The 14,753-nt window shown below is 41.2% G+C and overlaps 2 protein-coding genes across 2 annotated transcripts in view; one reads left to right on the forward strand and one right to left on the reverse strand.

Moving 5' to 3' along the window:
* Positions 1–729: 729 nt before the first annotated feature.
* LOC115010761 (putative helicase mov-10-B.1) lies at positions 730–10,781 on the forward strand. The gene is made up of 23 exons (XM_029435525.1): positions 730–977; positions 1,076–1,178; positions 2,470–2,651; positions 3,311–3,407; positions 3,508–3,649; positions 3,785–4,037; positions 4,142–4,255; positions 5,590–5,773; positions 6,052–6,194; positions 6,308–6,484; positions 6,878–6,990; positions 7,144–7,340; positions 7,639–7,736; positions 7,909–8,006; positions 8,093–8,191; positions 8,310–8,412; positions 8,486–8,603; positions 9,001–9,192; positions 9,347–9,418; positions 9,495–9,620; positions 9,694–9,782; positions 9,984–10,096; positions 10,177–10,781. The coding sequence occupies exons 3-23, from the start codon at positions 2,629–2,631 to the stop codon at positions 10,236–10,238; spliced, it is 2,613 nt and encodes an 870-aa protein (XP_029291385.1). The 5' UTR covers positions 730–977; positions 1,076–1,178; positions 2,470–2,628; the 3' UTR covers positions 10,239–10,781.
* A 53-nt stretch (positions 10,782–10,834) lies between these two features.
* LOC115010789 (rho-related GTP-binding protein RhoA-D) overlaps positions 10,835–14,753 on the reverse strand; it is a 17,740-nt gene continuing 13,821 nt past the window's right edge. The window contains exons 3-5 of the mRNA XM_029435578.1: positions 14,192–14,312; positions 13,065–13,195; positions 10,835–12,693 (exon numbers count right to left, since the gene is read on the reverse strand). Coding sequence (XP_029291438.1) covers positions 12,520–12,693; positions 13,065–13,195; positions 14,192–14,312 — 426 coding nt within the window. The 3' untranslated portion in view covers positions 10,835–12,519. The remainder of the gene's footprint in view (positions 12,694–13,064; positions 13,196–14,191; positions 14,313–14,753) is intronic.

Consider the following 14,753-nt stretch of genomic DNA (forward strand, 5'->3'; position numbering starts at 1 on the left):
TTTCGTTACCATGATAAACACACACGTTTTGGTTTTAGCAAGTTATCACAGAGTGTTGGCATTCGGAATTTGAAGTCATATATATTTCAACAAGGACCATTTTACTGCTTTCATTATTGTGCCAAGCATGTGGAATCTTTCTAAAGGACTTGCTCTTTAGTTAGTCTACACTCATTTTATGCATACCCATTATTTTTTCCTATTGAAGAAAAAAGTTTAGTTAAAATAAAGCTTAGTTTACTAACTTTCATGCGATTGCAGGCTCATGTTTTGAATAAGTCAAACAAAGTTACATCCATAAAGTGCTGTTTCTATGCTAAACTCTATTAAAGTGTTAAAGGTTGATCAGCAATGAAAGGTTAACAATGGGTAAACAATTTAACAATGAGATTATGTCCTATCCTATTCGTGTTGGTCCAGTTTCACATTTGAAGTATAATTAGTCAGGTGAAAGAAAACCTGTTTATTGTTGTTTACTGACTCACCCAAATCAAATGTATTTATAGTTCTCTTCTGATCCAATTAGTTTTCAGTTTCGCTTAGCTAATTTCTGTTTTAAGATGTCAACACGTTAAGTTTCGTTTCTCCGGACTGACTGTCTGTGTGGGTGCATCTGCTTTAACTACCGGGGCTTGCCGGCCTCAGTATTACAGCTCCGTAATACGAGAGACAGAGAAACACCGCCCCTGTGGCATGTCCGGGGAGGAAAAGAGAACCGCAGTTTTTGGGATTTCCTCAATGATGTAAATATATGGTGTGAGTTGAGCGATACACCATCAATACTCGGGCGGATCATCAGGACGTGTTCTTGTTTGAACATCTTCGATCATATCAATCTTCGATCATGGTTAATTGAAGTTATCTGTACTCTGCACAATTGGAGTCGAGTTTTTTGAGTTTCTGAATGAAAGTAATCGAGCATCCATCAAAGACAGATTAGAACTAAGAGACATTTACAACAACGAATTCAGGAGCAGGTGAGTTCTGTATTATGGGAATATTAAGTAGATCTTACTGTTCGTATATTATGGCAGCTTTTGTATTTGTTTCCGAAATTAAATGTTGTTTTTTTTAGGAATGCATTGACCAAAGATCCAACGTTCGGTTCAGTCCTCTATGCCCTGAAGGTGTCCAACAAAATAACAAGACGAAGAGACAATATTCGCTTCAACTCCAAGGTAGGCACTTCCGTGTTAGGCCTATAGTTGATGGACCTAAGCATATTTCAATATTATTTCAAATGTGTTGGAACCGCATTTTCAGCTTTTGAAATAATAATGCAGTCAGTGTTTCACCTTTGGCTTTCATCAGCTGCATCGAGACCAATGTCACTTGAACGGCACACTGTATTCCCCCCAGCCAGTTTTACATAATTATGAATATTGGCTCACTTCATTATTATTTTTGTCACTTTACTCAATAGAAGTTTAGCTTTGATCAGATAAAGGTTTTGGTTTTAGTTAAATGACTTGTACAATTTGATTAAACATAGAAGCACTGTTAGGTGGATATAGCCCAGACGTGTCGTTATATGGAACTGTCTTTAACTAATTTAATCTTGACGAGTTTAATTGCTGTACATTTATGGGGCAAAGTCCATTAGACATGTGACTACACTATAAATAACTAGGTCACATACAATAGTGATGTCACATTGCACCGCAAATGACTGCTACAATGTAAAGTATACAAATCTATGTTTTTAATCTTGATTCCAAAATACTATTCTGGTGGATCAGTTATTTATTTAAAGGTCAAATATTATGGTTATTTCCAGGTAACAGCTTAGGTCCGTAATTACTTCCTGTCAGCTGATGAAGAATAATGTACTTTTCTTTTCTTCTTATAATTTGATATATGAAGTTTATTTGGCCCTTTTTTTACTGTCTTGGTTATCATTATTTATATATATATATTTTTTATTTATTTATTTATTTAAATTCAGTATGTTGAGTTTGTGAGTTGAAAAAATAATAAACTGGAAAACATTTAGAATATTTTCTTTTAAAGGTTTAATGTGTAATTCCAAACCACCTGCTCCAAAGAAATAGGGGGCAGTATTTCACCTCTAAACTGGGTCCATACAATCTGTAATGTTTATATTTTATTTGCAGTTTGGCATATTTATTGTATTCTAATTTATTCGTTATATTGTGCATTTACTCCGGTGTAATGCCTGTCAGTCAGTCAGTCAGGGCAAGAATACCAAAATTCAACCAAACTGCTAAAAGTGCTGTCTTATAATCTTCACGTGGGGCTTTTCCATCGGTGTCCCAGTCAGTGGCCAAAGAGACTCTAGCTCAGCCAGAACAAGCCCCAGCGGGCTGGTATACCTGTGTAACGGCAGCAGCAGGGAGTTTGCAGTTCCCCGGTGCTGTGGCTGAACTTGAGCTAACTGAAGCTACACAGTTTCCCGGTGTAGTTTTTCTATCCGAAGACACAATTGACATGAAGTGATCCTCTGCACAGGTCACAGCTCTTTTTGTGGACCAGTGGCATTCACCAAGGGGCTGTCAGCCAGAAACAGTCCAGAGGGGAGCGGCCAGTTCCGGGACAGTACAGACCTTTACCTCTGGAGATGAGGCAGACACAGGAGTTCGAGCCCGGAGGAACCTGGCCAGTCTTCTAATGAACAAACTGAAGACAGACAGGTAACAGGACCAAATAATGAGAGTCCTCTTTTGATTTCAACGCTCACAGAAAAGGCTTTTGGGGCTGTGGAAATCAAAAAAGGACTCTCGTTATCTATTAGTTTGTTCTTACCTCTGCTTGTTACTACAAGATATCTGAAATAGCAGTTTGTCTAAAAGCATTTTATACACAAACAAGGTTATTATACTATTTCTTTTTAAACCACAATCCTCACAAATTAAACTCAACACAAGATAAAGTTTGAACGCGTTTGCTTTATACACAAAAGTCTCAGTCAACAACTAAAGGGTCCTCCTTGGAGTCGAGGCCCACAACAACAGACTTAATGTACCCTTAACAAGCAGATGGGACAGGACAGAGTGGGCAGTGTTGTAAGTAAACTGCAGGACCCAGACTAATGGCTAATGACAGCAGTGCACACAGGTGTGAATTACACAGCTTCTTATCAAACATGTTACTGTAACTTCTGCCACTGGCCCTGCATTCACTACTTTCTCTTCTGCCATTATTATTCCTCCATGAAGCTATAAAACAAGAATATACCTGAAAGAGTACATTTATATTTGCTTCTGTGATTAAATGGTGATCTTCAGAGTCACTCTTCTACCTTTTTTAATACAGTATTATACATCATAACCTGCTCTTTCTGCCCCCACAGGGCTCAGTTCATCTCTGACAAACATGGTATCTGCATTGATTCCGACAATCAGTTTGAGAACGGGAAACTTTGCTTACGCATCGATGACTCATGTGAGGTAATAATGTAGCATTCTTTGATGATCATCTGATGAACTGCGTTAACGCCATTGTTGATGGTGGTACAAATGTTTTATCTTCTTTCTTTTTTCTAACCAGTGCGTGGTAAATCTGAAGGTGACAAACACTGGAACAGAACCTGTGTATTTCACCTACTACACCCCACTGCACTGGCTCAAGGACTTCTCTCTGAAGGATGAGTGCAACGTGACCAAGAAAAACCCTCTGTGTCTACAACCAGGTAATGCAAACATCATAAAGTTTCATTTTGTTTGAATTTATGATGCTATGATTGATCAGCTGAGAGAGAATTTATAGACCCCATAAACCACTATGACTACACTAAACATTATTACCTGTTATATTCTATTCTCAGGTGCCAGCTATAACGTCCAGGTTCACTTCCGCTGCAGTTTGGTTGGTTTCTATCCGGCTACACTGGCCTTTGAATTCAAACCAGACCTGAAGTCCGCCGCTGCGTTCCACATTGTACGCTATATCGAAGCTCAGTGTTTAACTGCCTTGGGACTGGAGCTGGCACCTATAGCGCCCTACAAACCCCGCTCCCTCCCTGCCTGGACCCCTGAGGCTACTAACTACACGATTGTAGATGGACAGCGACCTGAAGGGTATCCACATTCACTCAGCACAATGTTAAATATACAGCAAATGTAAATGATGCATGTCCCCAAGTGATGTTTCCAACCTTTTCCATTGTGTCTCCTCTTGCCAGGCTGTCAGTGATGCAGCTGAAAAATGTGATTGAGCTGAAACTGTATAAAATACCACCATACATGAACCAGCTCATCCAGTCACTGAAGCAGTCGACGTACGTCTGTGATAAAAGGTAAATTGAGTTCAGTTTCTGGCGTCATTTCCAGCCATAGTTCAGTAGTTAAAGGATAACCCTTTTGTAATAACTGGAAAGCCACAGTGTATCCATCCATCCATCCATCGTCCACCGCTTATGCGGGGTCGGGTCGCGGGGGCAGCAGCTCCAGTAAGGAACCCCAATCTTCCCTTCTCCGGGCCACATCCTCCAGCTCCGACTGGGGGATCCTGAGGCGTTCCCAGGCCAGGGAGGAGATATAATCTCTCCACCGAGTCCTGGATCTTCCCCGGGGTCTCCTCCCAGCTGGACGTGCCTGGAACACCTCCCTAGGGAGGCGTCCAGGTGGCATCCTTACTTGATGCCCGAACCACCTCAACTGGCTCCTTTCAACGTAAAGGAGCAGCGGCTCTACTCTGAGTCTCTCCTGATGGCTGAGCTTCTCACCCTATCTCTAAGGGAGACGCCAGCCACCTGAGTAAACACATTTTGGCCGCTTGTACCCGTGATCTCATTCTTTCCACAGTGTAGCCAGTAGAAAATACATTTATATGCAACTCTAATTTGAAGAGAAACATAATCCCAGTCAGTGGAAGTTATTTCTATGAACATGAGGAAATGTTCATAATTAACGTATCTGGCAAGTTGCAAAAAATGTTGATACTTATCAATTGAATGTTCGTGTACAACGCATTTCATTTATGCAATACAATACATACTGGTAGTGACTACCGCTTCATGGAACCTTTTATGGTTATGTAAAGACACAGGTTATGGAAAGATTGTGTTCTTTGTTTATTACAGAACAAGTCTGCAGTGACTTGAATCACAAGACTCAACTTAATTATTTACATTCAACCGAAAACACGTTTCTTCTTTAACCGCCAGTGTTTCTGTTGCTTAACCCGACTCAGCATGCAGTCCCCACTTTCTGGTGTCACAATCCAGTGTGTACATCCACTATCCCCCCCCATGCCATATACAATCTAAACTGTATACTGCATTTAAAAAAAGAAATATAAATATACATTGCCCAGGCTCTGGAACTCCATCCCTCCACACGTCCAACAGTCTGAAACTGTTACAACATTCAAGTCCCAACTCAAAACTCACCTGTTCCTAACCCTAACCCTCCATCATCCTGTGTCCTCCCCCCCCCCTCTCTTTCTTGCTTTCTTCATGTGTCTCCACCATATCTCTGGTTTTATTTGTCTGCTCTCCCTTCCAATGTCCTGCTGTTTTTATCTCTTGTATTTTGTAAGGTGTCCTTTGGTGTCTTGAAAGGCGCCTCCAAATAAAATGTATCATTATTATTGCCATTTAATTTATTACTTTTTCTTTGGTCTTTTTAGAATGGCCTTGCTGAAAAGTCCCCTGAGCTGGGAAAACTACACTGAGAAGTTTCAGCTGCTGCTGTATCTGGAGGAGCTTCAGATGGTGGTGGACATCAAGAGATACAACATCCCCAACAACGAAGAAGATGATCACGCCGTCATGTTCAGAGACAGGGCCAACAAGAAACTTCTCACTCTGGAGGTTAATGTGGTCACACATTCATTCACTCATAAACCACACTGTAGTTTTAGCCATATGAAACAAGCATCAGTGACGTGATTGTGTAGACACTGATATCTACTGGCTCGGGTCTCCTTTATGTAGTTTCAGGAGGTGTGCAGTACACCGGCTTAAGTGTTATCATACATTGCTGAGACCAGCTTGTGATGAAATATGAGCAGAAAAGAAAAAGGATGTCTGACTATATATTTTAATAAACTGCATCATATTTACCTGCCTCGTTCTCGTTCACCTGCCAGGTACCCGGTGTGTCTGAGAACCGCCCGTCGGTGCTTCGAGGGGATTCGCTGCTGGTGTATCTTGCAGGAGAAAAGGGGGAGAAGTACCGCGGCTATGTCCACAGTGTGCTGCTGGACATGGTCAAACTCGGCTTCGGCTCAAAGTAAGATCAAGACATCATTATAACATATTAAGAATAAAAGTATTGATTTATTTGAGTCTTAAGCTGTTTGTTAGTATCCGAGATTCACAGTTTGTCTGTCAATTTGTTTGCAGATTGCTGGATCGCTTCGTAGATAACATGAAGTTCAACGTTGAGTTCATTGTCAACCGCCTGACTGTGCGTGTTCAGCACAGAGCAGCAGAGCTGGCAGCAGCATTCAGACTGGGAGAGGTGTTGTTCCCTGCTGCACCCGCTGACTCCTCTCATCAAATTGAACTTCCAAAACTCAGGTTAGGCATGCAAGCCCATACTGTAGACTGTACATATCTTTATATATAAAGTGCAACATGTTAGCTGGCTAGTTTATAGCACAGATGTATGTAGTGGTAAATGTTACATTCCAAATCCCTGCCAGTGTCAAAAAACAACCCCTGTGCGCATTCACCTACATGCACATGGAAGAAGTCTGTTCCAGATTTAAAAATAACCTGACATTTACCTGAATGGAAAAAAGGTATGGCTGTGATCGGAATAATCAAAAAGTAATTTTACTCACTTAAGAACCTTCCTAAGCAAAAAACAGTATTCAACTGCAGCCTGTGTGATTCACTGTGCATTTAAACATGGCTGACTCTGTCTACCTCTAACTCAGCTCTGACATCGTACCTCTGTTCCTCTATCAGGCTGTTTGACTCAAAGCTGGAGGAAAACGATGAGCAGTATAAGGCCGTACAACACATTGTAGCTGGCACATCCAAACCGGCCCCTTACCTGGTGTATGGCCCACCTGGAACAGGTACAGCAAGTACCAGCATTTTACTTTGTCTTGGTCTTCAATAGAGCCGCATTATTTAAGCAATTTAGGTTTGATCTGTTATCCTACCAGCCGAGCACAAAGCCATAAATTCAATGCGCTTGACTTAATTCTGATGGTTGTTTGTCTGTTCAGGCAAAACTGTGACTCTGGTGGAGGCAATCAAGCAGATAGAGAAGGCCGAGACCTCCTGCCACATCCTGGCCTGCGCTCCCTCCAACAGTGCTGCCGATCTGCTCTGCAAAAAGATTCTGGACCACGTGGACGAGCATAAAGTGTACCGCATGTACGCAAGCAGCCGGGACCCAAAATATGTCCCTTTGGAAGTCCTGGTAGGTGCCCGTGCATTCGATTCATGACGTTTTTAGATGTGAAGCATTTATTTGATGCAGAAAGTAACTCGCATTCATTCACACTATCACTCAATTGGTCACAGTTAGATAATCTACCACCTAGTGGACATCATGATGCATAGCCGGGTCTATAGATGACACAGGATCATTCACTCGCCTCCTTGCTGAAATACTGCTGCAGTTACTGTTGCTTGTTGTGTTTGATACTGTTGTATTCTTAAGTGTTTTTATAGTCTCATTGAGGTTTGTGTGCACGGACATTGTGGTACCTTCACAGGCATGCTCTAACCTGGTAGGGGAGTGTTACCATTATCCCGCTAAAGAGAAGCTGATGGAGTATAGGATCATGGTCACCACTCTGTTAACAGCTGGAAGGTAGTGAATGACTCTGAAAGTGCCGTTTGCTCACCTGCACGACGCCATCATTTCTTTTGCATTTCACCGTTTCATACTGCACTATTCACATTAAAAATACTTAGTCAACTCCTCAGATGAACTTCTATAGGGGACATTTGGCTACCATTTATGTACTCTTTGATCTCTGCAGGATGGTCACAGGAGACATTCCTGATGGTCACTTTACACATGTGTTTGTGGACGAGGCAGGACACGCTGTGGAGACAGAGAGTTTAGTCCCATTGGCAGGTAAGAAAACAAACCGTAGTATGTTTTTCTGTAATTGTATTCAACGTTTTATGTGTTGGTTGATTTTTGTCATCCGTGGGATAAAGGGCTGCTCGATGCAGAGTCTGGTCAGGTTGTTCTGGCTGGAGACCCCAAACAGCTCGGACCCATTCTCAGATCCCCTTTTGCGATGAAATACGGCATGGGTGAGTAAAGACACACTCGCATATACGCTGTCCTGTTTAGAACACTTTTTTTGTCAGCTGATAAACAGACTTTATCTTACAGTCTCGCCCTACTTGTGTGTGTTTCTGCTGTCTGCAGGACTGTCCCTCTTGGAGCGCATGATGAATGACTGCGCTCCGTACCAGAAGGAGGAGGGCGTGTTAAACAATCGCTTTGTCACCAAACTGCTGCGCAACTACAGGTGTGGTACGAGAGATGGTTATAGGTCACTCCTCGACAGAAATGATGTGTTTGACTTTGATTGTCCTTTTTAGGTCCCATCCTGCCATTCTGGAGGTTCCCAACGAGCTCTTCTATGACCGAGAGCTGCTGTATTACGCAGATGAAATATTACGCAACTCGTACTGCGGATGGGAATACCTCGTGAACAAGGTAATGCTTCTTGTTTTAGCAAACGCACTGTACAGACCATGTCATTTAGAAATAAAAGCATAACAAATAACCACCAATACGCCCGCACCTCAAGACTTCATTGTATCTTTGTGATTCGATATGTAATGGAGCCATTTCATTCTAGAGCTGAAACAATTAGTTTTTATCATTGAGGAGTGACTGTAGTAGAGAGGCAACTATTATTAAAGAATAAGAAAACACGTTTAAACCCATACAAAACCTTTTACACCAACATTGTGAACTGTGGTAAATGTTTTTAGTTTTTTTATGTCAGCTTGCAGTTTATTCCACCTCACAGCAGCTCAGCATTCAAAGTTCTCACAAAACATTTTGTTTAACATTTATATAATAAAAAGTATTTTCTCGTACCTCCCAGGACTTCCCTGTGATTTTCCACGGCGTGACCGGTGTTGATGAGCGCGAGGCCAGCAGTCCTTCATTCTTTAATGTCGCAGAGGTGGAGGTGCTGATGGACTATGTGAAGAAACTGCTGGAGGCACAAGGCAAGAGGGGCCTGGCTAAAATCTCACCCAGTGACATTGGCATCATCGCCCCCTACAGGAAACAGGTAAGAATTAATTCAACACACATGAAATACAACAAAGTAGCTTGTTGTTGTTGCAGATTACTTTAGTCCAAGTACAAATGAACACACGTCGAAGCGGAACATTTTCATTATGTGCCGATTAAAAGCTGGAGCTGTTTTTTCTCGGGTCACATAGGTGCAGAAAATCCGCAAGGCCCTGGAAAAAGTTGGGAAAGGCCTCAGATTTCAGGACATCAAAACCCTAAAGGTAACAAGATATTTCAGTAAAGTGAAACACTCAACAAAAGCAGTGTTTTAAGTGTGTTTACGTTTGTGTATGTTAGGTTGGTTCGGTGGAGGAGTTCCAAGGTCAGGAGAGGAGAGTGATCCTGGTGTCTACAGTTCGCAGCAGCCCCAATTACACAGACATAGACAAACAGTTCAACCTCGGCTTTGTCAAGAATGAAAAGGTATGCAACATAAACACGTACACTGTGCATGTACACACAAAACATGGTTCTGACACTCTTTTCTCTCTTCCAGAGATTCAATGTGGCTGTGACTCGAGCTAAAGCCCTGCTGATCGTGGTGGGAAACCCCAGAGTGCTGAACACAGATCCTACCTGGGCCCGGTATGTGTCACATGTAGGACATGTTTGTTTTCCCCATCACGATTATCGTGGCCAAAAGAATTCCCGATAACGATATTAACTCGACATCTATAGATTATTTACATGATAGTATATGTGTATTATTTACATCACATATATATATATATTAAAATTAAAATTGAAGAGAGCAGTCTGATAACATTATTCTCTCCCTCTCTGCAGGTTCATCCAGTACTGTCGGGATGAAGGAGGCTACAAAGGTTATGAGCATGTAGAGGAAGACGAGGATGTGGTGGAGAGACTTGCTGCTCTCTACATCGACATTGATGTTCAAGGTGAGACGTGGATTATCATTCTCAAAATGAACATTTTTGAATTGATGTTAAACTTGTCCAACTTGGTTTCTTTCTGCCAGTGGAGACTGCAGAGAGCGCTGTTCAGCAGCATCTGGACCCCGAGTGGAGGAGCGACCTGTGAGGGAAAGGAGAGCGCAGTCTTCCATCCTGATACATTCTGCATCGTGGTTTGAAGACAAGGTTTCTACACGTGTACAAAAAACAGGGCCTCATAGCACTTTGTTTTTATTGTCAGCTATATGAACTTGACCAAAGACCATAAAGGAGCCGATTCATGTTTAGAGAAGACGCTTGACTTGAAACAGCAAATGCCTGTTTTACATTGTGATAATCACAGCAAATGATTTGAAGACTTGAATTATAAATTAATTAATATTCTTTCAAATGAATTTGACCAGTCAGAAATGTCAGTCTCAGGGTTGTTTAATTGAGTCTTTACCTTTGCTTAATCATCACTGCGCTTTTAGGATCATGTATGTTCAAGTGTCCCATCATGCAATACAGCTTTTTAAATGAATATTATAAAAAATGTAAATGGTGTATTTCTAACTGTTTCTGAAAAAATGTATGAAAGGATAGTTCTGTCAAACAAAAGCAATTTTGCTAATGGGAAAGTTATACAAACCATGTTTGAATATGAAAAGATTAAAAGGTTTTGAAAGATTTTGAAGTCATTTTGTAAAAAAAAAAAGCTAAACCAAACAAGTTAAGATTACAGTATTTCAAAAATACTTTAATAACATGTCTCATCCAGACATTGAACACATCCCACTCCTGTTTGTAAAGCGTCATCACAATCAACATTTTCTCTTGAACTATGGTCTTTGATATCTGAGACATAGAGGAACTGTTCAGAAATGAGCCCTACCCGTAACATTGTGAATTCTATGGATCTGAATATACTGGTTAAAGACCACCACAGTTGTAGCTTACGATGGTGGTAAGATCAACGTAGGGACCATTATGTGTGTTCAAGGCTTTCTCTTTGCTCCAGCCATGATACAGAAACACTAGCTGCACAAGGGGGCTGCCTGTAAGAAGATGAGGCGCTTTGATGATTTTGTCACTTAGTGATGATAACACACATCTGGAGAAAATTCAGCGAGACAACCGTCAGTGGATGCAACCCTAATTATTATGGGAATGGCACTTGTGACGCATTGATGGAAAAAAATTCTAATTGACTGTTTCATTGCTGGGCCCGAACACACCACAGTTGTTAAACATATACAACATCTGCTTTTCAGTTGACCCCACTTCTATGATCTTTATTGGCTACTCAAGAAAAACATTTCACCAACCACTGGCTACGCACTGAGCTATCCCAATCACATTTCATGGAACGTCCTGTGTGTTTAGTGTCAAATAAAGGCCTGTTACACAACAACAAAGACCCAGTTTCAAAAAGTCTAACGCTAATGAGCTCTGGTGAGCCAAACTGAGGAGACGGCACATTGGTAAAGACAACATTTGAGCTGTCAATCCAGTTGTCAATAAGAATGTTTATTAAAACTTTTATACACAGAATAGGACTATATCTGTTTGCAGTGTGCAGCCGAACCCGTAGATTCAGTACAGCAATGATGCAACGACTGGATCTGAATCAACAGTGCAGAGTTCAGACAGGAGGCTTGTTTGGGAAGGGCGTTGGTGACGTAGAGGCAAGTCAGTTTGAGCCAGTGAGTGTGACTGACAGTATTGTGTCTGACAATAGACCACTGTCTCCAGCGCTGGCTTAATCTATCGCCATGGGGGACAGAGCAAGGTGCAGTCCAAAACTTCTCCGCTCAAAGTCACTGCTGCTTCAGTTTTTGTAGGTTTTAGTGGATTAATGCAGAGTGAACAGGCTCTAAATTTAGTCTTTTGTCAGAAGATAAAAACTGGGGAAAATGGAACTCTGCTGATTTAGCACTTTGTGAAATAGGACTATGGGTGAATAATATAACAAAAAGGAGACTGGGTAGTACGTGCAGGTTGAAGAGAAGCAGGGGTTCGTACTATTAAAAGTAAATCTAAAAACTTGCCATTCAGTGGGCATGTGAGCTACAAGACCCTTCTCTGTAAACAATCATAACACACAGGATATATTTGTAAAGTATATGCACATATAAATACAAACATACATTCATACAGGAGGAAGTGACAGGTCCTTCACACAAACAGGCTGGTGGAGAAAAACGAGCAAACTAACAGAAAGTGAGGAGCAGAGGAAATTGTTAAAAAAAAAGCTGATTTGTTTTGCTTTTAAAACAGGTGTGTCAGTCTTTCATGTTATCCTGTGGCATATCTGTGACGTAAGTATAGTCCACGGAAGCCATTGATTTAAGGTTTCTCTAAGTTTGCTCTGTGCGTAAGGGGGGAGTCCTCCCTCAGGTGCTGATCGGCCAACAAACTCCGTCCCTTCACAGAAGCTGGCAGCCGCCCCTCTTCTTGCGCTTGCGGACCTGCAGTGCTGCTCTGGTGGCCATCTCGAACACCTCCCGCACGCCGTCCTTGGTCTTGGCAGAGCACTCCAGGTAGCCAAAGGCACTGATGCGGTTGGCCATGTCTCTGCCCTCCTCGGACTTAACAGGCTCCTGGAGGTCAAATATACGGACAGTAGGTTAAAATAATAAGAGTGTAGACATTCAATAGGGAGATTGATTAGTTTTGGGCAGTGGTGGAATGTAACTAAGTACATTTACTACTTTATGCAAATTAATACTTACTACTACGTATTACTATACTATATCTTGGACGCATTTTACTCTTTACTCCAGTAGACGTCTGACAGCTTGAGTTACTTTTCATCATATATATATATACACACACATACATACATAACACAGGGAACATTTAACTGCACAATAAGTAAGTTCCTAGTGTTAGAAATGTTACTTAAGCAATGGCTCTAAATACTTTTGGGATAATTTGTTGCTAGTAAAAGGATACAGAAACACACACACACCTGTTTCATCTTGGCCAGCTCCCTGCGTGTGTGTTCATCATTCCTAAGGTCCTTCTTGTTACCCACGAGAATGATTGGGACATTGGGACAAAAGTGTTTCACTTCAGGCGTCCATTTCTCGGGAATGTTCTCTACAAGAATGAAAAAAAAAACAAGTCTAGTCGCAGACAATTTTTTTCCCTACAAGGACTGTTGGGGAAAGGCCCTTTCTGAGTCCCTTGTGACTGTTCAGACAAACATCGAGAGGTCACTGACCCCTCCCTGATACATGGTGGAGCCTGCTAGCCTTGCTGAACAAGACATTTTTTTCATCTGATGATTTTGCCTGTGAGATTGAGGAACACTCAGATCTTGGCCTGAAATGCATGCAACATATTCTGCGTATGCTAGGTTATAAAATGGAAATCTTGTTCCCTGTTAGTGTGGAAACAACAAACGCATCTATTCACGTGCCATTGTCTATTAAGGATGCATTGATCAGAATCAATCTACAAGAGGTCAATCTTGGATAGGCTGTTCAATTAACTTCTAATTTACTTTTGAACTGTAAATTACAATTTCCAATTATTTATTCAAACTGGTGTAGCTGAGAAACAGTCATGTCTTAAGTGTGGAATTACTTACTGGCTAAACCCGAACAGGAAATCATCTAACTGTGGTGCTTGTCTTGATGGCAGCAGCAAGATTAATAACACCAATGATTTAATGAGCAAACCTCATATGAATAAGCATTACATTATCATTGAATGGATCATTAATTGCATGATGTCTGCACATAGGCAGCAAATGTAATAGAAAATACATAAATTATCAGAAGGGGAAAACCTATAGAGTTACTGCACTGCCAGACGAGCTCCTTGTAAATGTGCACATTTAATGGAGCATTTACCAAAATGAAATTTTTTACTTCCTTTTGTGGATTGAATCCATATATGGGCTTCGTCAAGCATCTTTTCGATTACCTAAAAACTAATTAAATACGGTCTAAAAGGAAAGAAACACAACCAGCTGCTTGACTCACCGAGGTACCACTACAAAAACATTATTTCTGTGTCACTGAAACTGCTATGATGCTAAAATGTAACCGACAGTGTTACATTTTGTAAGCAGTTTGTATGTGGCCTTACCTAAACTGTCGGGGCTATCTATGGAGAAGCACATGAGGATAACATCTGTGTCAGGGTAGGAGAGAGGCCTCAGTCTGTCATAGTCTTCCTGACCTGCTGTATCCCACAACGCTAACTCCACCTGAGGAAGAGGAAGAAGACAAATGATACAAGTGGATACAAGTGGTTACTAGCTGAAAACTCAATTAGTTACATTATTAAAATAAGGTAGGACATTCCCAGTTCATCGACAGCAGGATGAAGAGAGGGAAAGTGGACAAAGATAATATTGGAAACAACAATAGAGGCAGAATCACTGGAAAGAGGAAGGAAAAATTATTTAAAACAAATTATTCCTATTAAAATAATAATAATAGGTGGAGATGGTTCCCACGGGACTTTTTTACACTGTTAATCAAACTGTTAGCAGTCCCAGAGTGCCTGGCCTGCTCCAGATAAAACAAATACCAGCAATCATTTATATATATTCAGCCAGGTCAAAAACATACTACAATTCAACCCCAAAGCACCAGGTAAGAATGCCTTCTAAACGGTAGCCTAGTAGCATCATTGCATGCACACA

The sequence above is a fragment of the Cottoperca gobio genome, chromosome 7, assembly GCF_900634415.1.
Source record: "Cottoperca gobio chromosome 7, fCotGob3.1, whole genome shotgun sequence".
Classification (NCBI taxonomy): Eukaryota; Metazoa; Chordata; class Actinopteri; order Perciformes; family Bovichtidae; genus Cottoperca; species Cottoperca gobio.